Below are 27383 nucleotides of genomic sequence, written 5' to 3' on the forward strand. Positions count from 1 at the left end.
TCTCTTTCGTTGTATTGTATCATATCTTCTGACTGCTATTTCTTAGCAAACACCGACAGAATAGGTGTTAATTTCTCAAACTTAACAATAAGGTATATTTGCATCTACGCCAAAGAATTTAAGGTACCTTTTACCTTATGGTAAGTAAAACTGAAGGCTTTCCAAGGCAATAGACACGAGCAGAAATTCAATTTCTCCGGTTCTGTTTCTATTCTTAATTGAGACATTCTTCAGTCAACAAATAATGAATCTGGGATGCTATAAGAGGATTATATTTTTAAGATTTGAAGGAAGTCGTCATCTTGAAATCTCAGGGCTAAAAATTCATAAGAGAGTACCAAAACATGAAATAAAAATAAAGAAATGATTAGACATTTTAAGATAAACAAAAGAATATGTTCTAATTGCATAAATACTACTTGAACTTGGTTTTCACTAGAGATATATATGCCTAGCCCACATATAATGATGCTGGAAAACAAGACAACCCGTCGATGCAACAAGCCATAATAATTTCATGCTTTTTTTAGACAGACATTGGACAAAAGAAAACCATTATGCCAAGGCAGCGTTTAAGGTATAGCAAACTAGAGATACAATCAACAACTAAGCCTGGTTGTTATTGCCACCCCTTGGACGGATGCCCATCCGTCCACGTCCACGACCATAACCATAACCTCTGCCACCTCCACCCCTGCCTCTTCCATATCCAGAGTCTGACACCACAACATAAAAATATTAAGAACCAAAAATGCATTTATAACATGATATAAGCTAGTAAGGTGGAGAAGAAAACAAATGACATATCCATGCTTACCACGATATCCCCAGCCACCACGGCCTCCACCTCGCCCCCAGTTTGAGTACCCACCATTTTCTATCAAAATGAAATAATATACATCAATGCCAGGAAGTGTTAGAGCCTCCAAACCAAAAAAAAATACTTGAGGTAAGGAAGAATACCTTGATAGTTATCATATCCATCTTGGTAATTTGTATATCCACCTCTGTTCCAACCACGTCCCCTACCTCTACCACGCCCTCGGCCTCGACCACCCCCTCGGCCATATGAATCTAAATCAAGTTATGGTAATTTTTGAGGATGTAGCAAAATTTCACATGAATCATTGTTATATAATTATTCTGTTAGTTAGCAGGTCATTACCTTCATTACCAGCATTGTAAACTGCTTGTGCTTGTCGAGGTGGTGGTTGCTGCTGTCGAGGCTGGTAACTATAACGTGGGGCATAGTTGTTGTTATTGTTGTTGTAGTAATTAGTCTGCTGAATCTCAGAAGGCGCTTGATACCTATGAACATGAACTTACATAAGATGATTTGTAAATCAAGCAAACCATAGAGAAGAAAAATTTCTGCCAGAAGACTCGAAAAGATAAAAGGAATTATCACAATAAACCATGACTCAATAAAGTAAGATAAATTTGCACTCGAGTAAGCATGTTAAGGGTCTAAAAGAACATCCTAATAAAAAATGAATACAGCAAAGGATTACCCTGGAGAGTCCTTGTTCAGTTCCGTTGTTGACAAGGTGATTGAAATCATTGAGACATGCCGAGTCTGCTCCACACTATTACAAAGAAAACCAACATTAACAAGAATCAGAACCACAGCTATGCAATTTGCACCCAATTGTAGAATAAAAGGTAAACCTTAGACTTATCCCACATGATAGGCAGTTAGGAACAAACAAATTTGAGAAAGTTAGCAAGACTTCAAACTTACGGTAAAAGGCCCTCTTCAATAGGTTCCCATACATCTGTGATGCTCACTGAGCTGATAGCAGCATCTTGATGCAGACGAGGAATTCTTCTCTGAACAATGAATTACATCTGAATATGGTAAATACAGAAAGTGTACTGGGAAAAAAAAGAAGCAGGCAAGCTACCTTAATGATCTCTGCAACAGCTACAGTCTTGCTTATTGCCTGACCCATTGCTTTCAAAATGATCTCTTTCCCACTCCTCTCCTGAATAGCCAATAGTCATAAAACTTTCTGTTAGCCACTTCTGAAAAGTTTCTGGTTACAGTTTACATCAGACCTCCCACCAAAAAATGAGAAAGATATAATCTGCAATGCAGCTTCAACCATCAACCTTAGGGATAGAATGAATTATCAAGAGATCATAACGCTACAAGCCTACAAGTATTTCTTGCTTGAAGTAAGGCAACAACAAAGCAATTGAATATAGGAAACACACAAGAAAGATCCTCAGAGCCAAGAACAGACCAGAAGTACTCTAGTTGGCATCTTCAAAGAATATCACTAAACAATTACATAAACTCTCCTTTTCACCTTTCATCTGCTGAACCATATGGAATCAACTGCCAGCTATTATAAGTTGAAAAGCAAAATTATTTAACTCAGCTACTACTGAATTCTCCGTTATGGTACTCCATTTCAAAAAATTGAACCATCAAAACAGCCTCAGCTTAGGATCTTACTTATTCTTGTCAGACCACATATACAACACCAGATTATTCTCTGTGTAGAAGTTTTGGATAAATAATTGCAGGGAAATCTAATTGTCTTGCTGTCCTATTAAGATGTAACTTCAACAATTGATGAAGAACCAATATAACCACCAGTTTCCTGTGCCCGTGCAAATTTTTGAAATCCTCCTTGCACAAAGTATTTATGCAGCAATAAAAATAAAGTCTCAAATCACAGAGACAATATGCAGGTATGATCATTAATTCTTCTAGGCACATGTCATGAATACTCTCAAGTGATTGTCATGTTAAAGTAATAAACATAAGCCTACATATTGACAGCAAAAGATATATGCACATTGACTCTGTTTTAATGGAACTACTTGGTGCAAATACTACTTTAATATGCACGACCATGAGAACTCCAAAAGTTATGAATAGTTAGTAGCAACATCCTACAAACACAGAGCAGTGATCGCACTCAATAGACCACACTATTTCACAGCTTAAAAATAAAAATCTCAATCCATATATTACATTGTCAACAAAGGCACACGAAATATAAATGCATGCAATCACATCCAAACCAAAAATAATACCTTTAGGGCCGAAAAGCCGAACATTTTAACACTGTCTGTAAATGATTCCACAATTATCCCAAACCATTGCCAAAAGAAAAAAACATCAATCCAATCAATCAAACAACACCAATTCATCGGGGAAGCAAAAAAACAGCTGAAAAAAGCAAACAGTTTCACTTTCTGGAATGCCTTTATGAACAACCAATGGAAACCTATATATACATGCATAACAATTATACCAAAAAACACAGTAAAAACTACTGCCACAATAAAGAAGAAGCAGTCCAGTGCACTAAAGCTTCAACCCGACACCTTTTGGTCACATGACAACAACTTTACCAGTTACGAAAAAAAAGTGAGTGTTATACCTGAAGCAGACTAGTAGCATAGCTGATGTAGTTTCTTACAAGTCCCTGAGAAGTGATTCTGATCTCATTCTCGTTAATGGGTAATTCAGGCTTGGGTTTCTCTACTTTTTGGTACCTATCCATTTTTTTCTGATAAACAAAAACCCTAAAACCCTCCTTTTCTTCTTCTTCTTCTACAGAGAAACAACTGTAAACCCTTGACAGAAACAGCGGCAGCAGCTAATTGTTTGTTTTGTTATCAGGTGAAATTTTGGGCTTATTTTGAGGCCCGAAATTTAACGGGCCACGAGGTTCTATAAAGGGATGGTTTATACAAATAACCCCTTTTAGGTCATTTAGTTAGATTTTGTTCTTAAAACTTGGATAAATATATTCGACAAGGATTGTGGTGGAGTGGAGGGTTTTACTATTATGGGACTTTCTGGCGCAAATTCAAATTTAGTCTGGCTACAATATGGATACCAAACACGAATGAAAATCTAAAAAAAATAAATATAGTTCTTGAAAATTATTCTTCTAGATAATCTTAGACTCTAATCTTATGTTTTTTACTAATATATTTATGAATCTTACCGTCTAATATTTGAATAACTCATCATATTTTAAGCTATTATTTAACTTTTTAAAATATAATTTTCATTTTGCTTAAAAATAATTAAACTTTAATAAAATAGTTAAATTTTCAGTCACACGTCATTGGAGCTTAAGCAAAAATGATTTAACTTCAGTTATATAATTTTTTTTTCTTTTGCCTTATATAGCTTAAATGGTGATCTCAAAATCGAATATATATTCACTTTCCCTATTTGCTTTTCACCTTTATTAGATCCAAAAAGAAGAAGAAATGGATTGGATAACTTAAAAATAATTAATATTACCTGAAGTCTTAACTGAAAATTACATCGAGCACAACATGAAAAAAGTTATCATGTATAATTGCATATATATATAATTTTGGAAACAGGAAAAAGTACCAAGTACATATCTCTAAACGTACATATACAATTATGAAATGAAAAAACCATCCTAAAAATCAGGATTCGCCTAGCGTAGGGCTTGTTATAGAGAAATCACTCCCGACCCACCATAAATTTCTCTATTCCAAAAGCTTATACTCGAGAAAGAATCTCATCTATTCCCACCATACATCTTGGTTGTTGGTGAAATTTCAAGAGTTGTAAGTCCGACGAATCTGAATTCACACCATAGACCCACTAGCTAATGCTCTTTAGCATGAGTTTCCTTGTATTCAAAGCTCAAGTCTGAAACTTCTGGTTAAAGATAATGAATATTCTCATCCATCCCACCACATGGCTCGATGCCGTGAAACTTCAAATTCTTGCACCAACAAGAATGCTGTCAAGTGAAACATTTGAACAAAAGCTAATCACTCTATGAAACTTACTAGCATTTGGTGGCAAATTAGGCAACTTCCTCCAACTACACATCCCAAAATCATTACTAAATTCACAAACACAAGCAGGATAATTCTTAAGATGTTCTTCATTGTACACATAAACAAGATTCCCCAATCCAACACATTTCAAACTAGCAAATTTGTCATCTTCATCACTATCAAACAAACAATACATCAATGCTTGAGGCATTGTAGCAAGTTCACTAAACTCCATTGTTTTCTCATCAACCTTCCATAGAACAAAATTTGGTCCATTTGGTGAATTGCATAATCCACCTAAAACTAAACAATCTTGACAAGTTACCAAGAATGAAAACAAAATCCCAGGTGGTCTAAGTGTTTGTACCTCACTCCACAAATGTTCATCCAAATTGAAACATGTAATAAAACAAGAATATATCCCAAAAACATAGTAGAATTTATCTCTTAACAAAGCTGAACATAACCACTGTGATGAATTCCCTGACCTAAAATCTGCTGGTAAAGGTGGGCACAGTTCCCAATAATCAAGATTTGGGTTATAAATCTCAACAGCCAATCTGTCCTCAACATCAACTAATCCACCAACAAATCTAACCCCACCAACAACAATGAATCTTGGATTTAACCCTTCATTGTAAACACCCACGAGAGGATTACACCTGGAGAACCTCAAAGGGCTTGTTTGGACCCAAATTCCATTAAAAATAGGCTTAAAACTGAAATTTTCAGAAGTTGTAGCAAAGAAAAAACCATTTGAACCAATAAAGAAATCTTGGGACAAAAGGGTTGAAGTGGGAAGTGAAATCCACTCATTGGCATCTGGGTCATAAGCAAATGGTTGGTTATTGTTGTAAAAAATGCTGTTTTGGCCACAGAGAAAAAGCCATGGCTGCTTTTTTGTAGCAGAGATTTTGGTAGTGAAAGAAGAAGAAGTGATGATGGAATTCCAGATCTTGCATACAGAGGAAGCAACAATTATAGAACGAATTGGTAGGTATGAGAGGATTTTTTCAGTAAGATCTGAAGAAAGAAAATCCCAATTCTTGATTTTTTGGTCATTTTGAGAATTGAGTTTTTGAATACAAATGGATTCTTCCATCCTTTTTTGATTGAGGGGTTTTGAAAAAGATTGTTTTTTTGATTGAGGGTTTTTGAAAAAGATTGTTTTTTTTTATTGAGTTGATAAAGTGTGTGGGATTTTAGTTTAGATTATAGAAAAAAAATGAAGACTGTGTGAGGAGTAGTTGGTTTTCCTACTTTGTTGCACAGTGATATAACAGAAAAACAAACATATAAAGAGTAAGAAAAATTAAAGAATTGGCTTTTGGAAATTTAATATGGTTGAGACAAGTCAGACTTGCTCGAGTGATTGAGTGCCTCTATCATCAATTGATAGATTAAAGTTAGGTTTAAGCGATTAAGTTAATTTGAAGAATAAGTGAGAACATTATTGATCTTCTTGAGGGTGGGTAAAAAAAAGGTTTAATTTGTTTTTTAATTTTTCCTTTTAGTTTATTTTTTTAAAAAAAGTTTTTTTGATAATTCGTTAATTTTAATTTTTAAAGTCCGTGAGATTGAAGGGTATTTTGATACATTCTACCTATCTTTAGTTTAATACCATAACTTCACAAGAATTAAAAAAAAAAATACTTTCTTAAGTTTTTTATCAAATCAAAGTACAAACAAATTAAATCGAATGGAGTATTTAAAAGTTGAAATTGGTTATTTTAGGTCTTACCAATTACTAGGACTTGGTTTTTAAGCTTTAAAATACCAAGAGAGCTAGTGAGGAAATGCTACTGAAGACCTTTACTAGATTATAAATGATTGTATAGATCATTGAGGTCTTTCATCACAAATTACTAAATTAAGACCAATAGATTGCTTACTTCTTTTTGTTTGCATATCAAAATAACTTCATATTAAAAGTTTCTTCTTTTTAATAGGCAAGAGGATTAAAAGTCTTCAATTCACCTATAGTGTAATTATAATCAAATTAAATACAAGGTATAATACATAAATATAACTTTTTAACTTGGCTTTAGCAGATAACTATGTCTTTCAACTTTGAGTGTGTACAAGTAGACACTTAAACTTGTATAAAATTGAATAAGTAGACAGACATACATGCTCTACATGACATAATACACATAAGACGTCATGTAGGACACAAAATTATCATGTATGATGCTATGTAGGACGAATGTGTCTATAATTTATTCATTTTAATACAAGTTTAAGTATCTACTTATGCACACTCAATGTTAAAGGTCATAGTTGCTAGTTAACGCTAAACTAAGGATCACGTCTATGTATTATGCCTAAATGCAATGAATGAAGGGATATTAGTTTGAAATTGGTCCCATGAAACATTTATGAGTTTGAAAGTTGGGTAGAATGGTCCAAGTATATGTATTATTTGTTATTGTTAATGTTTATTTCCCCTTATTTTTACTGTATTTTTTTCATATTTCTTCCATTGTGATATGCTTTACTTGAACCAATATATATCGAAAATAATATTTGTGTCTTTACAAACTAGGAATAAGACTATATACATACCACTGTTTTCAGATTCCACTTATAAATTTTAATTTCATTGTAACAAACATTAAAATTCGACCCAATTTATCATAATCAATTAGTTAACATATTGATTAATCATATTATAAAACACGGAAAAAAAACTCAGCGTCTTATCAAATTATCTATCGAGCTGTGAAAAAAGATTCAACAACGACAAATAAATCCACTATCCATTTCACGTCAAGCAATATGTTGAGTAACTCTCAATGTAACAGTAAAATAAAAATGTGAAGGTGGTCACCTCATCAAGTACCCAATAAAATAAGATCCACACAAGAAAAGGCACTTGCTATTCGTGGGTTTTTAGCAGCATCCAGACACATTATTGTTATCGTTGAACGTTGGTTAGAATATAAAATTGACATATAAGGTGAATGTCATGTGCGTTAAACAAACAACGTTACATCAAAGTAGCAAAGTTGATGAACAAATTACTATAATCCACGTGGCACAGAGACCACCAATCTTCTTCATAGCTCTAGCTCTAGTACCACAACTGTTATTAAAAAAAAATAGCATAAATTGATGGAAAAAAGTTTGCTTCAAAATTAAAATATGAAACAAAAAAGATATAATCACCGAGAAGGTTATAGTGGCTCGATAAGTACTTCTTCAAATTTAACAAGGGTTGTAATCTTTGGTACGAACTTAATGAATATGCATTATTGCTTTTCATATTATACCAAATATACGAATGATTGATGTATTTTGGTTAGTTTTATGACTTTACTGAAATAGACCTTAGTTCGATTTACAATCTAGCATTACATACTTCCTTTTTGGAGTCTAGATATCGTATCCTCTTTGGACTACATTATGTATTGAATAAAAGGACTAAGGAAACTTACATTCAGAATCTGTGGTGACCCAATTCCCTTTTCTAGTTGCTGCAAGGCACTGATCTATATGGACCATAGTGTTTAAAGGGGAATTTTTTATAGATTGGTGATTTTTTGTCACTGAAATTGCAGAGTAATTTTGATCAACATCCCATCTGAAGCTGATCTTTGGAGAGTCATAGCTCAGTTGATCATCATCATCTGGTACTGCCTTTAAGTCCGACCTATCGCGTAAGTGCAGAACCTACACATTATCAGTTCACTTAAATGAGAAATACAAGTAACTGTTCATAAATACTTATTTTTATATAGTTAGCGTATATAAGTTAAATCTTACTACAAAATATTTTTTATTTTTAAAGAACTTTTGAGAGTGTGGCCACACTTTCTGGTCCAGACACATTTTCATTAGTGACAACATAAAAAAATATATATAGAGAGTAGTTGGGAAGAATAAAAGCTGTATCTGTATAACATAAGAAAAATTGATGGAATATAATTCATTTACATATTACTTGAATGTGATCGTGGCAACATGTTCGTCATAAGATATATAAATAGACAAGTCAAATAATATTAAGAATATGCTTGTACTTCTCCTCTTAGATATAAATAATATGGAGTCGTGTACTATGTAGTATGGATTTTCGATCTTTTATGACCAATTACATTTGAATAAAAGAAAACTAACCTACAAAGATTTTATTTCCAGATCTCGTGTTATATTTTACTGACTTAAAATAAGTTAAATGGCTCGTAACCTTGATAGTACAAGCAACTTGCTAAAACAAATAACGTTACACTAGATAATTGTCGGTGTATATAAGTTAAATTCGAGTAATCTTACCTTTTGACCAAAGTATTTTCCTCCCTTTTGTGATTTAGCAGCAGCAGCCCATCTTATTAGTTCTTTCATCTTTGAAACTGTCTTGATTTTATCTCCATTAGCCTTTTCCTTCTTATCTGCACTAAAATTTTGCTCCTTATGGCCATCACTAACTGGCAAAACTTTGGCTGTGGCAGAATCTGACTTTCGACGAAAGCTTAATCCACGAGTAAGACTCTGTTTTTTCATCTTCATGCAATCTACAAATTGTTGTTTCCTTCGCGAACTTTCCAATCTCTTTAGACGAATCGTGCTGTAGAAATAATCTTTCGCAATGTCTTTTCTGCGTAATGTGTTGAACAAATTGAGGATGTTGCAGCAGCATGAATTTGCTGATTTTCCAGCTCGATTTCTCTTTTTTCGAGAAATCGCAAACAGGACAATGCCTTGGGATTTCACTTCCTCATCTGAAAAAACAGAGAAATCAACAAACACTGATGACTTCGGATCTCAAAAATGACATTAAAATGTAGCAATCTAAGTTCTGCGCGCTGACAATGTATAATTTATTTACATCATAAGGAAAAATTGACCTATAAAATAGGTAACTTTTCATGTTAGACAATCTTCATATGTCAAGTCTGATATGATAATTTGAAAAATAGAACGATAACATATTCCAATTTGTAAAGTTGCATGAATAGCTATAAATAGGCAACTTTTCATATCAGACTATCTTCGTGTCAAGTCTGATATGGTAATCTGAAAAATAGACTATCGGTGAAATTACAATATTTGAACACGAAATGCAAATCTAAAATGTAAAACTAACAAGATAGTGAACAAAGTTTTTTTTTTTCACTCACCAGTAACAACTTGCTTCTTGCTAGAATTGGTGTTAAAATTGGTCTCATTTGCATTCTTGAAAAGCCATTGAAGGATCTGTTATATATGTGAATGCTCAAAGTTAGCTAGATGTGAACATGACAATAAATAATTTTATGATGAAGAAAAAAAAAATATTAGAAAACTAGCTAACCTGCATGTTAGTGGAAATATATTTTAAATAGACTAGATTCTTTAGACTATACAAGTGAGACAAAAAAATTTGGTCAAATGGATCATATATAGAAGGAATTATATGTGTTTGTCTGTAATAAGCCAAAATTTCTTGTCTTTGGCCTTTGGAGAAAGATGAAGACACTAATTTTGGTGTGTTTTGTGATTTTTGTGGCAATAAGGATTATATTTATACAAATTAAATATATAGTAAGACTAATTGATCATGTGGTGGGTACTAAGCAAATCTTGAATCTAAGGGAGAAAAAAATGACACTAATAAAGAAATTAAAATGTAATAAATGGATTTTATCTATGGTGGAAACTCTGTTCACCATACAAAATGTAGGGCCTTTGGTGGTGTTTGGTTTATGGCCATCTAAGGGAGTCTTGGGGTATTTTTCATGTTACAATAAGATTTAATAGAAAGATCAGTCTTGAAGTCCCAACTGCCAAGGCATAAATTGAGTTGCTTTGAATTACTATTTATTGAGCAGGTGTAAAAATACGATAAGTAGATATATAATTGTTGGTTGCAATTAGATAACGATAAAATACGTATAATTGAGTGATAGATTGATCTTATGATGAAACGAACGACGAAATTTTGTGATAGCTATCTTGTAGACCTACACTTGCGATAGCCTTGAGTTTTTTTGCTAATTAGAATTATTTTTATTTTGAATCTAACACTCTCATGGTCTCATTAGGTTACTATTCCTCTCAAAGGATTTTTTTGGAAGTATTAGATGAGGTAGGTCCAGAAAGTATAAATTACTATTCTCTAGATTATGTGACAGTATTTCAACAAATTAAAGAAAATAACTTTTGAATCACAAGTACATTTGGTTCATAATATTGAGCTCAAACTGCAAGTTGTGGATCGGGTAGGGATAAATCTGACTTTGTGGATTGTGAGTCCAAATAGAGATGGACCTGACTTTGATATCATGTAAAAATATGACATTTGAGTCTAACTAATCAACATCTAAAGCTAATACATGAGCAAAAAATCATTCAAGTCCATATTATAAGCAGATCACCACTTTATTTTTCAACCAATATGAGATTCTAACCTTATAATATCGAATAGTTAACCGACAAATAAAACTATAGGAATATGAATTGGGTGGATAAGATATTACTCCATTGTTTTGTTTTATGAGACATCTAACACATTTACGAAGTAGTGGACACAAACAATTGTGAAAAAACAAGGACTGCAATGGGCACCTACAAAAATATATGGGCTTAAGAAGACATATTCTTCAAAGAATCACCTCACAAATATGTTTGGGAGGTGGGGTGATTAAAATGTCTGGTGATTGTTTAATTAAATTAATATATAATAAATTAAATATTATATAATTTTGTCTTTGTAAGTATATAATTCTCTAACCTTTCATACTCAGTTAAGTAATTGGTTCTCAGTGTTTCATTAAGTCGTAATCCAATAAAAAAGAATATTGAGATGTAGGTTTTATTTCTTGTCTCTTTCATATTTAATGTTGTTTCTGACCTAGCTAATAGTGAATCCTAATTAAGGATAGCACTAATGCATTATACCTAGAGGTGGCAAATTGGCTCATTAATAATAATAATATATATATATATTTGCTCAACTTCAGACATGTCTCTTATGTTTAATTATCACTCACCTATGCATTTACAATATGCCTCTTTGAGCAAATATGGTATAATAAGCGAAGTAGCACATATAACTCTTTGATGGCTATATTCTTGCGATAGCAAAGGACTGGTTCATCTTAGAGAAAGTAGATGTGAAGATATTGAATAAAAAAAAAGCTTCGTGAGACAACCCCGTGGCTTCATAGGCACAAGTGGACACTAACAATAAATCAATTTCAAAGAAAGACAAACATTTTTTTGATAAACTCAAAGCTGAATAACCACTCGATAAATTTTACTCATTTATACGCGTAGACAAACTCCCTCTTATTGATTTGAAGACAACACATTCAATAAATAATTAGTACTTTTGAATTAGCAAAATCAACTCATATTTTGTAATCCATCTAATAATTTAAATTAGAACGAGTTGAATAATGATCCATTTATTAATTTGACTCGACAAATTAAATCACAATGATTCGTTATATTATCGGATTCAAACATGTCACCTAACGGGCCAAACAACCTATACCCAATTTTCTATACAAAAGGACTAAAAACACATATTTCAGTTAATCAAAGGTTAAAATCACATTTTATCTATAATTAAGGGACCAAAAGTGCAATTATTCTAGCTGATAAAAAAATGTATTTCTCGATGTATTTACTGTAAAATTGCACCACTCCGGCGAAGCCCTCTTCGCATGCAAATACTTATAAAGTTTTTCCGGTAGCGTTTGGCCGTATTTTGAAGAAAAGACGGGGAGAGAAGATGGAGTATATATTGAGGACGCTGACGAAGAAGGAAGAAGTAGATTCGATAATAAGGGACACAATCGACAAAGTTCTCGTCCTCCGTCTCGGCCGATCCTCTGATCCTCTTTGCCTCCAGCTCGACGACATCGTACGCCTCCATTTTTTCTGTTTTCTCCTATTTTTTTTTGTGAAACAGTGATAGACTAATCTATTTTGTTCCAATTCCTTGAATTTCTCTTGTAAAGATCATTACCTGAGGAAACTTAAATTTTAGGCGAATTTAGGATTTTAAGCTAAGCTAGTGAGATTATACATGGATTTAAGTTATATACACTGAAAGTATAGAGAATACTTATACCAGTAGTAGCAATTTAGTAATCAATTTCATCAGGTTGCGCCAGAGATTTGTCTGTAATTACCTTATTAATGACCTAATTATGTAATATAGTTTACGATATGAGTGCATTGAATTTAAAGCTCTAGTAGATATGCTCCAGGATCAACTCATCAAATGTCTAATAGTACTACAAGTTTTCATGCACATGGACTAATTCCACGGGATACTTACCACCTCCACCAGCAACAAGGCTAGGACAGATGAGAATAAATCACCTTATGAACCTAAGACGTTATGGTTCTTAACCTATGTCATTGACTACTAGGGCACACCCTTGGGTGCACTACAAGTTATAAAAAAAATTTGGAGGAAGACTACAAGTTATAATTTTTGTTGAAGGAATTCCTGTTTTGGGAAGAAGACTACAAGTCATAATTTTTCTTGGAGAACGTTTTATCTTTTTTTTGGCGGGGAATAGCGCAAGTTGTTTGTCTTTGCATATAGTAATAGTTGCGCACAAATTGAGACAGAGGGAGTATATATTTTACAAATTACAACTACGATTTGTATAGTTTTGGGTGTAAGATGTAGGTAGCTGTGGAAAAAGTGAATTCACCCTTATGCGTTAGACACTCGAACTGTGTAGAAGTTGTGTTTTTTCACTGTTAAGTTGACATTGCATAAGTTGTATATTTTCTGGAGTGGTTCATTTACTTCATTGCTTCTTGTTGGCTGCAGCTGTATAAATCTGTGAGAGAGGTGTCCAAGTTTACGACTGTGGCTTTAGTGGATATTGATTCAGAGGATGTTCGAGTTTATGTCAAGTATTTTGATATAACCTTAATACCATCTACCATTTTCTTCTTCAATGCTCATCATATGAAGATGGATTCTGGGTATGCCTTCTCTTTGTTCGAATTTTCGAAGTTTTCTGCTATGGACATGTTCTTTATGTTGTTGTTGTGATTCAATTTAGTTGAAGAAAGTGCCATCCATGGTCTTATACCCGTTTGTATCTCTGTCGAGCGTTAGGAGCACACCATATTTTTAGTCCTTATATGACTGTAATCAATAATCTTGACCATATATTAGACACATTTTGTTGGAAAATTAATTTAATTCAGAATGCTGGAAGCTCTCCACAACATTTTGGATAACAAGTTCTTTGGTCCTTCAATCAAGGGAAATTGAAGTGACTTTGACTCGGTTCAATCAACTACTTGCAAGAGCTGAATCTCTGTTTTGTTTTTGATCGGGGAGAGGGGTGAAAAGAGAATTGTGAAGGCCTAAAATGTTTCTTACTAGGAAATAGGAAGGAGAGGCTAGTTAAAAGAAAAGAAGAGAGAAAAGGAATGTGTTAGTCTATTGGCTAAGTATTTGCAGATAACCTTCTTGTCGTCATATATTCGTACTTGCCTCCTCCCTCATTGGAGAATGGAGGGTATGCTATATTGGAACACGTTCAACGAAAGTTTGCAAATAATTTGCTTCTCTATTTCTCCCCCTACCACTCGCTATGCTACCTTAATGTTAAAATTTTATCTCTCAATCTAATATTTCAAAAGCAAAAAAAAAGGTTTATTTCTCTATCTGTTAATTGTATAATAATACTGAAAGAGTTATCTATGTAGTAAATTTGATGACGACATTGCAACAATTATAAAGCAATTACTTGTAAACTGAGTTATGCATATGTCAAGGACAGCTTGATGTTGCAATTACATTCCTGTGATATTATTGTATCTTATGGACCTCTGTCATGATTGAAGCTCTTACTTCTCTGAGATGGATGTTCTCCAGGAGTGCAGATCACACCAAGTGGGTTGGAGCATTTCAAAGAAAACAAGACTTCATTGATGTTGTAGAGGTATGGGATAATCTCACAACTTTCTTTCTAGACCTTAGTATTTTTCCTATGATCCAGAATTCCAGATGAATATTAAGTGTAAAATTATTTGCTCTTCGCTGCGAAGTGCAGCTTTTCAATAATTGTGACTTCGTTATTCAACTGTATAAACTTCGGGTAGCACTTTCTAAACAAGATTGTTTAAGTCTCCATGGGTTCTAGATGTGCCAAAGCCTCGGAAGGCGTTTGATTAAAGAGTGAAATATACGGTACCATAACAACCAGCAATATTGAGTGACTAGTATGGCGCAAATACTTGCATGAAGTTGATCCATTAATGCCATGAGTGTTTTTTGATGGAATATGAAAGCCAGAAAGACAAGTAATTTGGCAGAACAATAGTTAATATATGTGATTGTAATCTCGCGTTTGTGGCTTTAAGTTGAAGAGATATACTTTGGCTTTTGGAGAATGGCTGAGATATCACAAGCTTCTAATTTCTAGACTCAAACTTCTGGTATATGTATGGAGGGGTGTCCAATATTAGCTTATTAAGCTAGTAGATTTGTTTCTGCATGTCCCCTGGAGTCTGGACATGAAGTTTGAACGGCAGGAAACTTTAATTGTGGAAGGGAGAAGTTAGTCCAACTGCACGAGTGAAAGGCGAAAGTCAAGATTACGTGCAACCAGATGTAACGTGTCAAAGTTCATTGAGTCATCGTAAAGGGGAATGGGTTGTTTTGCGCATCCAGTCCCTACTTAAGATTCAATGCATAACCATACCACAAGACAGTATTTCTGCCATAAATTTCTGAAACTAAGTTTTATCAGGGATCAGTTCTTAAGATTATTATAAAGCACAACTACCAGATCTGTCAAATAGTCAAGGGTACACTGAGATGCATATTCTGTAGCAATATAAGTGAAATAAATGTTAAAATCTATACTCTGAAATGGCTCCAGGACTTTGGTCTAGTTGTAAGAGCGCAACATGTGATATGTGGTTAGACACACACATGTTCGAACACTGCCTCAAACAAAAGCCTGGTATTTAGGTTGAGAACAGTATATTGGTGGGCCCTTTATCTCCCGAGTTTCGAACTGTGCGCCATTGGGACTCAGGAATTTCTCGGTTATCAAATAAAATTGGTAGTTTGAGATCCCTTTTCCATAAGTTAAGGACACCTTATTTCTTTCAAGGAGGATGTTCCTCTAAGAAGTCTAAAAAGTTACGCATCGAATAAAGCTCGGAAAGTTGTGTTTCCAGGTTGTAAAGACTTCTAACTTTTTGAGATCCGGAAGGGAGATCTCCTAGTTTGCTAAGAGTTGCCTGTGAGTGTAGCAACTATTTTGTGTATCAACTTAAACAATTAGAGAACGAGTTTAGGTTCAGATAGATTTGGTAGAGGGTTAGACTCTTTTCAGTTAGCTCATAATTTTATAGAATACCTGATTGTTCATTCAGTTTGCATCTATGATGTGCATAAGATTGTGTTCTAGTTGGCTGTTTATCCAGGAGCTAGTATACTAAAGTTCTTGGTGCATTTTTTTGAATCTGCTGAGTAGATACTTTGTTCTGATGATTCATTTTTTTTACAAGTCATGAATGTGGAGTCATTTCTAACTGCTCGACCGTCCCTGTTTGTAAGCAGGCAATATTTAGAGGGGCCATGAAAGGCAAGCTCATAGTGACTTGTCCCCTTCCTCCAGAGAGAATACCAAAGTTTCAGTTGCTATACAAAGATGTTTAGCAGGTATGGTTGTTAGTAATTTTAGGTTGACTAGTTCCTAACTTGACATATTTCTCAGCTTGAGTCTAAATTTTAAAAGTTAAAATTGTAATGTGTTGTCGGTATGACCAAAAAAGTACTTTTCACGAGACATTTTTTGGTATTGGAAAATCTTTTCTACGAAAAACATTTTCTACCAAGAGGGAAATTTTGACTACTCCCCCTTTTTGGGCAAAAGTCATTTTTCTTTGCAAATACTTTAACTCTTGCACTATATCACTTTCTCCAACCAAAACTCGAAGATCATTGTGAACTTAATACTCCTAAATTTCATCAAGACACCATCCAATTTGCTGAAATTATCGTCAATCTTCAATAAGTATTTTCCATGACCACAACCAAGCATGAAAAACATTTCCTCATTCTAAACACACACATACTGATCTGATATTTGTTCCCCTCAAATTGTTTTCTTATTTCAGACTGTTGATTGCTGAGCTGCAAGAGAAAACTTCACATCTTGAAAGCCATTGTTTCTGGATGATTATATTGACCATTACGAATCCATATCACGAAGTTGAAAGGGTTCTGAATTTTGGTACTTTTTAATATCAATATAAGAAACAGGATCGCAGCAGACTGATTTAGGAGAGATATCTTGTTGAATTAATGCAGAATCAGGACATTTCTCTTGGATATCTTAGCTGTTAGAAAACCTGTATCGTTCAGAAAGCATCGAGTATGATGGGGTGATACAATGCAAGTGATAAATCTGAGTAGTTCAGTTAGTTGACTATCAGAACATTCACCTTGTTGGTAAGGGTTCGACTCTCCATTTTGTAATCCCCTCCCCCATTTCCCATTCACGTACCCTGCTTTTTTAAAAAAATAATCTTTCTTTGCTGTTTCTTAACTTATTACTTACATAATAATTCATAATTGTGGAGAAAGGAAGGACACGAGGAAACATGGATTTAATGTGTGGTTTGTATTCCTCTGCATGCAACTATGTATTTATATTATTACTGTATGCCAGATAATTTTTATAAGGAAGGAACCCCATGTGGGCTTTACATTTGTTTTTAAATGGGACAATTTATGGATAATTCTTTATCTTTATCTAAAAAAAAGGCAAAATAATAGACATACTATAGTGCAAATCATAGATACCAAGAAACACATCATTATCATTGTCCATTTTTCTGAAATTTTCCATCATGATTAAATTTGAATTTTAATGTTTTATCATCATAATTCATTTCTTTTACACTAGACAGCTTGAGCTGTACAATTGAATAAACCATTATGTATATACTTGTTTGCATTCCTACATTTAGTTGGGGTAATGAATTCAATGTCTTTGGAATTTAATTTAATGAAAAAACACTAGTATTTTGTTATTTTTACGAAATTTAGTCACTATTAGTGTATAATCAATGAATAATTCGTGTATACACGAATTATATACTTGTTATACATTTTGTCTACCTCGATGACCACTACAAACTATCACAACCAGCTAGCTAAAATTATAAAGATTCTTTATATGGTTCTTCTCACACGAATTTTTTTATAGAATTTTTTTTTTCTTATGGATCATGGGAGATCATTTCTTTTAAACAAAAAAAATATAATTCCCCCAATACATATTGTCTGACTAGTGGGCAATTAAAAAGTGGAAAGTCAAATAGGGAATAGTAATTCATTAAAGAGATGATGTTGACTTAGGTCTGATATTGGAACATATTTGCAGTTTATCTGAAAGAAGTACTTGACTTTTTGTTAGTAAAATTTAATAGACAGCAAATTACTCCATAAGCCAATAAATATCCATATGTAGCTTTGATTTTCACATCTAGAATTTCCATTAATTCATAGTATAAAAATATATAACATATTACAACTAGACTGTTTGATCAAACTTTTAAATTTCACTTAGTTTGAAAAGTAATTTCTTTTGTCAAAAATATTTTTTAAAAAGATACTTCAGGAGATCAATAATAGTTTGTGTTTGATTAATCAGTTTAAAATATACTTTTATCAATATTAAAACAACAGTTTGTATTCAATCAAGCTTACAAAAGTACTTTTAAGGATATTCAACAGTTTTTCAACTTCTAAAATAAGTTTCTAAAACTAATAAAAACCCAAAAGCTTGTCTGAATCCTTCACCTCTCTAAAATTGGTGCTTCTTAAATAAATGAAAAATATTTTTGGCTTCTTAGTGACTTTCAAAAAACTATGACTTTCAAAAATGCATATTCTTATCCACAAATGTGGGGCTATATAGAGGTCCGAGGGTTTATTCGAACTTTTTTATCAAAAAATTGTATTATAGTTGCAAGATTAACTTTTTTACGTACACATAGCAATCGATGAACTCTTTTGGTTTAAATTCTGCAACTCTAGCTATCAAATCATTTCATGTTGTTCCGAACCATATTATACTGCAAATCATTACTCTTAAATTCAATATTTGCTACAAGAATTACAGTTGTGGGACACTAATTAATAAAACTAACGATCTTCTTAATTTGGAGTAACTATATAAACAGTCTTTAGTACTATAAAACAGTACAAGATTTTAAGTCCTTTGTCCCAATAATGGATCACATCGTACGTATTACAAGCTTTAACTTTTAACAATATTGTACATATATGCATAATAATTCAAATGGTGCAGGAAATCTTGAACTTTGACTGCAAATATAATAAAGTCATATTCATTTGGTAATAATTAGGATTTTAAGCTAACGATAATATATAACACTCTTAGTCTCTAAGATATTGATAAATTTTGCTTTTTTGATATTTAGCCCTTTGTTTGGGTTACTTGATCTGAGGGTCTTTCTGAAATAACCTTTCTATCTTTATGAGGAAGGAATAAGGTTTGAATAAGTTTTATCCTCTTCAAACCCTACTTATGGAATTACGCTAGCATATTGCCAACCTACCTATAGAATTATACTAAATATTATGATAGCTTTGTGAAGATCTACACATATTCTATTCTCTTCAGATTTCACCGGGTAATTACACTGAAGTATAGGCATGTTGTTATTGTTGTTGTGAAGATTCACAAGCAAAGATATTAATCATAAAACTCATTTGAATTTACTTTTTAAGTGACATAATTATGTAAATGTTTTACCACCGTCAATCATAAAAACTCATTAATTAATTCATGTTATGGGATTTTATAGCATGGTAAAAATTAAATGTGGCTTGTAGAAAAAGTTTCATCAAAGGTTAAAAAAAAAAAAAACGCTTTGAAATTTGTCATCTAAAATAAATAATAAATATTTGTGAGACTATAAATTATTTTATCACACATACATATATGACATGTATTAATTGTGATATTAGTTATACATATTATTCAATATTATAGAACACTAAATAGATAACAAACTGTAGTACTAGCAATATATTGGCTATTAATACATGCATAACAATATAAGCATAGGTAAGACAATAGAAAATAATCTTAGTATAAATAATATAGCATAATTAATCACAATATAACTAATTTACATTTCTAATATATTTTATTCAGTATTATTCTTATATAGCATCGAGGTTCGAGTTAAATAAGTAGCTGAGGTGGAAGACGTGGTAGGCCCCACAGATAATGCGGTGGAATTTAATTTGTTAGACAAACTCGCGAGAGAAATGGAAACTGTTTAAATTTTGCAGTGTCCGGCACGTGAGTGACCGACGCATTGACACGTGAGAAAACGACTCATGAATGACTTAAGTCAATTAGTTAAAAGCTATATATTGTTAATCACAAATTTAAAGTTTTAACTTATATATAGAAATTATGTAAAAGTAGTTTTACATTATCTAAAATCATTTCGAACCCCTCTATCATTATACTTGAATTTTTTTTATGTCAAAGGAAAATCAACACCTCATATACAATAAAAAATACATATATTTTACTTTATTTGTAAGTATAATTTTCAGATTAAAGGCTGAACTGCTCAACACTACTTAGTTTTGCCGTTGATTGATGGGGAAGAATTGTGTCTATTTGTTGGATTTGTTTATATTATATAGTACTTTAAAAGTAAAGCATGACTGCCCTAGCTTTGATGGATAGAGTAACATGAAACGTATTATTGATAGGAAGTAACATGTATCCCGTAAAATTAATCAAGATGCGTGAAAGGTGACATGGACACTACGATCATAAAAAGTAGATATATTTCTTTACATAGTTAGTGAATAAATGTAATTAGGTACTAGCTTAACCTCATTAATGCCGTTAATAGCCGATTGACAAATCAAATTTGTCTCAAAATACTTGAGTAATATATAATTTGTTACATCTAAAGAGAAATTAAGTTGAACGTTAATTGGGTGAGAGGTTTATAGAAGGTTTAAGCAAATATTCTTGTGATTAAACCTTAAAAAGACTAATGATATTGACGGCATACTCAAATGGATAAAACTTAATCTATATTAACTACTAATTTATTGAACATGTAAATATTTTTTGATAAATAAAGTTGAGTTTTATTAGGCTATCTTTCCAATAATGAACAATATCAAAAGTTAGACAACTAATGAATGGTACCTCTGTCTCTTACTTGCAGCCCTATAAAAACGTTTCCTCCATTCAAGCTTTCATTCATTTCATAATATAAATTAGCCACATTCTGTTTTTCCCAAAACAGAGAGAAAATTGGCGAATTCTAGAGATAACTTCGCCATGGCTGCTGCTCTGAGATTATCGTGTTTGTGTTTTCTTCAATTGCTAATTGTGATCGTACTATTCATCAATTCTTCTGCCGATAACAGGTATTTAAGGCGTCATTACGTTTTCAGTAGCAATTTTGTCTACAATGTGGAAGCAAATTAGTTCGATTAATATGAAATTCCTCTTGTTTAATTTATGCATTTGAGCAGCGATGTAGTTTAGTATAATTTCGGATTTTCTGTGAATTGCGCCATTCTTATCATCCCTGTTTTTTCGATTAATTCGATTTAAGTAGTTGTATTACTCATTTCATGAGATTCCTCTTGGTAATTTTGATATTTGAGCTTCGATAAGGTTAATTCAATACCAGATTTTCTGGAATTTACGCCATTGCTACCATCACTGATTCTGTTTTTCGATTATGGAATTTAAATATGTTGGTGTGACAAATACTTCTATTTCTCTTTGTTAACTTTGACATTTGATCTGTGCTGGAGTAAGTTCTCCATTCTTATCGACTCTGTTTGGAGCTACTTTTACTCTGTTTTACTCATTAGATTTTGAATTTTTCATCGTCAGTATTGAAGAAGCAGAGCAATTTCAGAGCTTAAGTAACTCGACTATGGCGAACAGGTTAACTTCATTTTGTTTTCCGCCTTTATCACTTTTACTTCTTCGAGTAATGTACTAACTTTGCAATTGAATCAAAGAAGATTGACTGATCGGATCTGGAAATATCTGTTCTTTTAACTCTGTAATCGCGATCCAATTTTCCCTTTTTAATTATTTTTACATGATTTAAGTTTTGCAGGTTAAGTGGAAACGATGAACTCAGGCATGAACATGCTGTAGATGATCCAGAAGCCATTGCTTCCATGGTGGATATGTGAGTTAATCCTGTCTCTCGCAATCCCATATAAAAATGTTAAAAGTGGTATAACGTATCCGAGATTAGTTATCAAAATAACTTGTTCCCAATCGAGCCTTTAGTATTTAATTATTAAAAAATATTCCTCATATCGCAACTATCCTTCCTCCCTTTAGCGTTAATCTGTTTTCAGTTAATGCTTTACTCCATTAAGAGACTTTATTTAGTTATTTATAATTAAAGGGAGTCGAATGTTTACTGCGTCACTACTCTTTTGTAAAAAACAAGTACGAACTAAAAGTATTTTTGGGAAAAAAAGATATTCCAATCATATATAGGTTGAATAGAGAGACAAATAGTACCCACACCCAGTGACGATGCTATATCAATAAAGGAGTTTCGTCTTAATTTCCTTTATTGAAAAATTATACTTTTTATGTAAATAAAAGTAATATTCTTTTATCATATATATATACTTTTTCTAATTTATATAATTGCTGATTTTTGTTAGCATGATAAATTGGATCCAAATTTTGACCTGTTGTAAGAAGACTACATTTACTTTCTAGTTTAATTATCGGATAATTTGATCCACCTAATTCAAATTCGTATGCATAAGGTTTATTGAAGGAGCTAAGTTTATAAAGGAGTTTTTTTCTCCTATTTTGGGTGGGGGTAAGGATGATGAGGAACGAGAAATTGGAGCGGAAATTACAAAATAATAAAGTGAAAATTTATATGATTAATCAATTAAGCTATTTTTTTTCATATGACAAATGTGGTTCAAAATTGACCCGTAGTGAAAAGTTTATATCTACCTTTTTAGGATCTATTAAATAGGAAAATGCTCCCTATTAAAAAAAATAATCGTTTGTATGTCTATCCAAAATTTCTGATTAGTCAGCCACAAGATCTACACATCACCCACAAAATTAAAAGCAATGCCGCAGTTGTCTTTAATATCCCACCTACCGAACCGTTCCAATACAATTCCCTCTGCTTCCATTCTTCTGCGATTCCCTTTCCAAATTCATCTTCTGCTGACAGTCAAAAGAAGTTACTCTGATTATCATTAGACTGCCTATGAGGCATATTGCACATGCAAATGCCACAGGCTCTCTATCTACGGCAGCTTTTATAAGTACTGCCATTAATTAACAATTCTTAAATCAACTCACCAATCCTGTGAATCCGTCCCTAACGACTAGGATTCGTGTCAGAGGAGTTATTATGTGTTGTAAAATTGAGTATGGACATTGTTGAGTACCTGAGTTCCACATCGACTCTTCAAGAATGAGTTGATCTTTTTATACGATTTTGGACAATTATTATATTATGAACTATAGTTTGAAGTTGAGTCAGGTCTAATGTCTATTTCTCTTATGGGTATCCAATCTAGTATATGATAATGTTGTAAGTAATATATTGGTCCATACTCCAAAGTACCTTTTTGGATTAGGGTTAATCATCATTGATTAGAAAGGGCCATGTTAGAATAAGTTAAAAGTTGCATACTTGCATTCCCCTGCCTAATCTACTTGGTCTTCACATGCTCCTGTTGGGAGATTTATCATCATAGGCACATTATAAATTATCTATCGAGTCTTTTTCATTCATGTGTATCCATGTCTCTCGTAGAGGCTGAAGGTGGCTTTACATGAAGGTGCACATTATAATGTTTGTTCTATATATTTTGGGTTTGCTTATCCATATTCATGTTACTTAGACAGAACAATATTGACGGTGAGATGATCGCTTTATAACAATCATCATCTATAACAATATTTCACTATAACGATCAAAAGAAAATTTGAAACCAATTTTTCTTGTTAGTATAAAGAGATTTGACTATAGTCGATTTCAATTTATTTGTGAAACATAATTATTATTGGTTTAGTTTAGAAAATGTCAAAGGTATAAAGAGATTTGACTATAGTCGATTTCAATTTATTTGTGAAACATAATTATTATTGGTTTAGTTTAGAAAATGTCAAAGGTATAAAGAGATTTGACTATAGTCGATTTCAATTTATTTGTGAAACATAATTATTATTGGTTTAGTTTAGAAAATGTCAAAAGGAGCTTAATTTGGAGCAATGGTACATAATATCATAAATTCGAATCATTGTATCGACCATTAATACTTGTGTTATAATAAATTGCTTATATCATATTTCTCTAGGTTACGATCCATTTTAGGATTCTACATGAACGTGGAATATCTTTTTTTATTATTTATGTAATACAATCTGTTTGAAACATATGTGTGCATAAGAGGAGCCCCGTACAATAATCTTTTGACGATGAACTTGGCCAATTTACAGCCCCACTTATCGTAGGCCACATAACATTGTCCCCTGTCCCAGCCTGGCAAATGGCCTTAAGAAGTTAGTAGAGCAGTAAGAAGATATGAGATCTGGGCTCCAAATTGAGGGATGCAGCAGCTGGCTGTACTGACAAAGCCCATCACCATATATTAAATGACTTTTCCCTAATCAATAAATAGTTTCTCCTACCGACACATCATGCATTTATCTCCCCACCTTTGCATGTGCATTTATTTTAGATATTTTTATTATTAGTACATTATTATTATTATTTTTACATGGAATGATTGATAGAAGTACTATTTCCGTATTGACCGTATTCCTTTTATCTACAGTTTATTTATTTATTTTATCACACTACATTCATTTTTAACTTCTCCCTATAAGACATTTTTGAGTGGGTCAACTTGATCCCTCAAATAAGTCTTATTATTATATAATACTATACTATATACATCAAAGTAGTCACATGTGAGATTTTGTTTGTCTTTTACATAATTTGGAATAAAATTTAGTGTCCAAGGATGTGACCTAGTAGTCAATGAAGTGGTTGAGAACCTTTAGATTTTAGGTTCAAAATTCAGCGGAAACAAAAAAACATTAGGTGATTTTTTTCCATCTGTCCTAACTTTGGTGGATAGAGTTACCTAGTACATGTTGCTGGTGAGAGATGACATGTATCTTGTAGAATTAGCCGAGGGAATATCTTACACTCAATCAATTATTACACTGAGACTGAGTGCCTGGTAAATATTGTTCGACAAAATTGAACACTTATCTTTCTTGTATTGTTGTATAGGAGCATTAGGAATAGCACAGAGAGGAGAAAACTGGGTTACTTCTCATGTACGACGGGAAATCCTATTGATGATTGTTGGCGATGCGATCGCAATTGGCAACGTAATCGCAGACGCTTAGCTGACTGTTCAATTGGATTTGGACGTAATGCCATTGGTGGCCGAGATGGCAGGTATTTATATTCAGAGGCAAATTTAGAGCGGGATCTATTGCTTTCTAAAAATCCTGAATCCGCCTCTATGTGCAGGTTTTATGTTGTAACTGACTCAGGTGATGATGACCCAGTAAATCCCCGACCTGGAACACTTCGTCATGCTGTAATTCAAGATGAACCATTGTGGATAGTGTTTAAACGTGATATGCACATCACACTTAAGCAAGAACTGATCATGAATAGTTTCAAGACAATCGATGCTCGTGGTGTGAACGTGCATATCGCGAATGGGGCTTGTATTACTATCCAATTTGTTACTAATATTATCATTCATGGTCTCCATATTCATGATTGTAAACCAACTGGTAATGCCATGGTTAGAAGCTCACCATCACATTATGGTTGGAGGACTATGGCTGATGGTGATGCCATTTCCATTTTTGGTTCGAGCCATATTTGGGTTGATCACAACTCTCTTTCTAATTGTGCTGATGGTCTCATTGATGCTATTATGGGTTCAACTGCAATTACCATTTCAAACAATTACTTCACCCATCACAATGAGGTCAATTTTCAACTAAAACGACATTTCTGAATATATATTTTTTTAACTGCATTCTTGTGTGTTGATACTTTAGTTCAAAGACTAATTATTCATTAATCCAACTTATGTGTAGGTGATTTTATTGGGGCACAGTGATTCCTATGTAAGAGATAAGGTTATGCAGGTGACTATTGCCTTCAACCATTTTGGTGAGGGCCTAATCCAGAGAATGCCAAGGTATCAATCTGAAAATATGAGTAGGCTTTTTTTCCCCAGTTCATCTGATTTAGTAAATTACTGATCTTTGCAATAATATGAGACTCTGTTATTGTAAAAAAATGGATCTTGGATCTAACTCAATTCATAAAGTTAGTTGACAAGGATAGGATTTCCCAAGGTTACTTTAAAAGACTACCCATTCATTTTTCATCCAATGTGGAACTCTGCAACACCACACCGCACCCAAAGCTAAACATCTAGAGCATGGCCAATTTTATAAGAGTACCCAACATTATAATGGAGATGGACCCTACTCTGATACTATATAAACCCAACATCGGTAAGCAATAATGGAGATGGACCATGCTCTGATACTATGTAAAGAAATTGATCTTCGCCTAACTTTTAACCCCCAAAACTAGTGACATAAATGGTAATGATTGAGATAACGAATTTCACCTTGCTTGGAATTGAGGCGTAGTTGTTTTCTCATCTTTTCCATGTCTTCTTGGACTAACAATAGTACGACATAATTAATATGCAGATGTAGGCATGGTTATTTCCATGTGGTGAACAATGACTACACGCACTGGGAGATGTATGCCATTGGTGGCAGTGCTGCTCCTACAATTAACAGCCAGGGTAACAGATACCTTGCCCCAGTGAACCCTTTTGCTAAAGAGGTTAGTTCAAAACTAGGCTGATTTTTAAACCACTTAGGCACGGCACAATACAGTACAAGTAAGGAAGGTAAAGCCTAACCTCAACAAATTATTGAAATTTATGGAATTTTGGGTTAACAGGTGACAAAAAGAGTGGAACCATGGGAAGGATCATGGAAACAGTGGAACTGGAGATCAGTGGGAGACCTTTTGTTGAATGGAGCATACTTTACTGCATCGGGACGTGCTGCTCCAGGCAGCTATGCAAGAGCCTCAAGCTTAGCTGCTAAGTCCTCTTCCATGGTCGGAATGATTACCTCAAATGCTGGTGCACTTTCTTGACACTAATGTTGATGTCAAGCACATCAACACATACAAACCATGCACACCATCAGATCATCTTTACCTGTCCATTGAATTCAGCAATATAGCCAATTTTCTCTGATTATCTTTCTCTCTTAGTTTGTGTCCGTCCCTAATCACCTCTTGAGCAGGGGCGGACACATAATATTAAGGATGGGTTCAATTTAACCCACCATATTCAGCTTAAAACTTTTAATATATATGTGAGAAATCCTAAAATGTTGTATAATATTAAATTCTGAACTCATATTTCAAAGAGCGCACATTCTTGAATCTGCCTTAGCTCTTGAACATAAGGTTCTTCAAACACTACATTGATTTTGCACTTGTTTGTC

General features: G+C 33.2%; 5 protein-coding genes across 8 annotated transcripts; 2 read left to right on the forward strand and 3 right to left on the reverse strand.

The window, feature by feature from the left end:
* Positions 1-382: 382 nt before the first annotated feature.
* On the reverse strand, positions 383-3614 carry LOC102602957 (RNA-binding protein FUS). The gene is made up of 8 exons (XM_006352641.2): positions 3399-3614; positions 1905-1985; positions 1742-1830; positions 1512-1586; positions 1166-1308; positions 964-1074; positions 818-877; positions 383-716 (listed from the first exon to the last, which is right to left on the reverse strand). The coding sequence occupies exons 1-8, from the start codon at positions 3519-3521 to the stop codon at positions 607-609; spliced, it is 792 nt and encodes a 263-aa protein (XP_006352703.1). The 5' UTR covers positions 3522-3614; the 3' UTR covers positions 383-606.
* Positions 3615-4240: 626 nt separating this feature from the next.
* LOC102603296 (F-box/kelch-repeat protein At3g24760) lies at positions 4241-6012 on the reverse strand. Its single transcript, XM_006352642.2, has one exon. It carries the CDS (start codon positions 5894-5896, stop codon positions 4730-4732), a length of 1167 nt encoding a protein of 388 aa, XP_006352704.1. The 5' UTR covers positions 5897-6012; the 3' UTR covers positions 4241-4729.
* A 1716-nt stretch (positions 6013-7728) lies between these two features.
* On the reverse strand, positions 7729-9309 carry LOC107061574 (uncharacterized). Its single transcript, XM_015311014.1, has 3 exons — positions 9070-9309; positions 8232-8466; positions 7729-7879 (listed from the first exon to the last, which is right to left on the reverse strand). Exons 1-3 carry the CDS (start codon positions 9301-9303, stop codon positions 7854-7856), a joined length of 495 nt encoding a protein of 164 aa, XP_015166500.1. The 5' UTR covers positions 9304-9309; the 3' UTR covers positions 7729-7853.
* Positions 9310-12428: 3119 nt separating this feature from the next.
* On the forward strand, positions 12429-17495 carry LOC102603634 (thioredoxin-like protein 4B). Of its 4 annotated transcripts, none has more exons than XM_015311036.1 (5): positions 12429-12643; positions 13571-13728; positions 14633-14699; positions 16331-16432; positions 16874-17495. In XM_015311036.1, exons 1-4 carry the CDS (start codon positions 12512-12514, stop codon positions 16427-16429), a joined length of 456 nt encoding a protein of 151 aa, XP_015166522.1. In that variant the 5' UTR covers positions 12429-12511; the 3' UTR covers positions 16430-16432; positions 16874-17495. The 4 variants fall into 4 exon arrangements, with proteins under 4 accessions (XP_015166522.1, XP_006352705.1, XP_015166523.1 ...); XM_006352643.2 differs by having other exon boundaries at positions 16891-17495; XM_015311037.1 differs by having other exon boundaries at positions 17062-17495.
* Positions 17496-20980: 3485 nt separating this feature from the next.
* On the forward strand, positions 20981-27360 carry LOC102603970 (probable pectate lyase 8). Its single transcript, XM_006352644.2, has 8 exons — positions 20981-21214; positions 21693-21746; positions 21925-21999; positions 25108-25278; positions 25354-25825; positions 25938-26041; positions 26568-26706; positions 26827-27360. Exons 1-8 carry the CDS (start codon positions 21126-21128, stop codon positions 27025-27027), a joined length of 1305 nt encoding a protein of 434 aa, XP_006352706.1. The 5' UTR covers positions 20981-21125; the 3' UTR covers positions 27028-27360.
* Positions 27361-27383: the final 23 nt, after the last annotated feature.

Source organism: Solanum tuberosum, unplaced genomic scaffold (assembly GCF_000226075.1).
Source record: "Solanum tuberosum cultivar DM 1-3 516 R44 unplaced genomic scaffold, SolTub_3.0 scf00150, whole genome shotgun sequence".
NCBI lineage: Eukaryota > Viridiplantae > Streptophyta > Magnoliopsida > Solanales > Solanaceae > Solanum > Solanum tuberosum.

Excerpts from the sequence above, each read along its gene's own strand:
- LOC107061574 (XM_015311014.1), bottom strand. The coding sequence starts at position 9,303 with ATGAAGATGAAAAAACAGAGTCTTACTCGTGGATTAAGCTTTCGTCGA. Across the intron at positions 8,467-9,069 it reads GAAAATACTTTGGTCAAAAG|GTTCTGCACTTACGCGATAG; the intron begins GTAAGATTACTC and ends GATAATGTGTAG. Across the intron at positions 7,880-8,231 it reads GGTCACCACAGATTCTGAAT|TTGTGGTACTAGAGCTAGAG; the intron begins GTAAGTTTCCTT and ends TTTTAATAACAG.
- LOC102603296 (XM_006352642.2), bottom strand. The coding sequence starts at position 5,896 with ATGGAAGAATCCATTTGTATTCAAAAACTCAATTCTCAAAATGACCAA.
- LOC102603634 (XM_015311036.1), top strand. The coding sequence starts at position 12,512 with ATGGAGTATATATTGAGGACGCTGACGAAGAAGGAAGAAGTAGATTCG. Across the intron at positions 12,644-13,570 it reads GCCTCCAGCTCGACGACATC|CTGTATAAATCTGTGAGAGA; the intron begins GTACGCCTCCAT and ends TGTTGGCTGCAG. Across the intron at positions 14,700-16,330 it reads ACTTCATTGATGTTGTAGAG|GCAATATTTAGAGGGGCCAT; the intron begins GTATGGGATAAT and ends GTTTGTAAGCAG.
- LOC102602957 (XM_006352641.2), bottom strand. The coding sequence starts at position 3,521 with ATGGATAGGTACCAAAAAGTAGAGAAACCCAAGCCTGAATTACCCATT. Across the intron at positions 1,587-1,741 it reads ATTGAAGAGGGCCTTTTACC|TGTGGAGCAGACTCGGCATG; the intron begins GTAAGTTTGAAG and ends TCTTTGTAATAG. Across the intron at positions 717-817 it reads TGGTGGCTGGGGATATCGTG|ACTCTGGATATGGAAGAGGC; the intron begins GTAAGCATGGAT and ends TTGTGGTGTCAG.
- LOC102603970 (XM_006352644.2), top strand. The coding sequence starts at position 21,126 with ATGGCTGCTGCTCTGAGATTATCGTGTTTGTGTTTTCTTCAATTGCTA. Across the intron at positions 21,215-21,692 it reads AATTCTTCTGCCGATAACAG|TATTGAAGAAGCAGAGCAAT; the intron begins GTATTTAAGGCG and ends TTTCATCGTCAG. Across the intron at positions 26,042-26,567 it reads CTAATCCAGAGAATGCCAAG|ATGTAGGCATGGTTATTTCC; the intron begins GTATCAATCTGA and ends ATTAATATGCAG.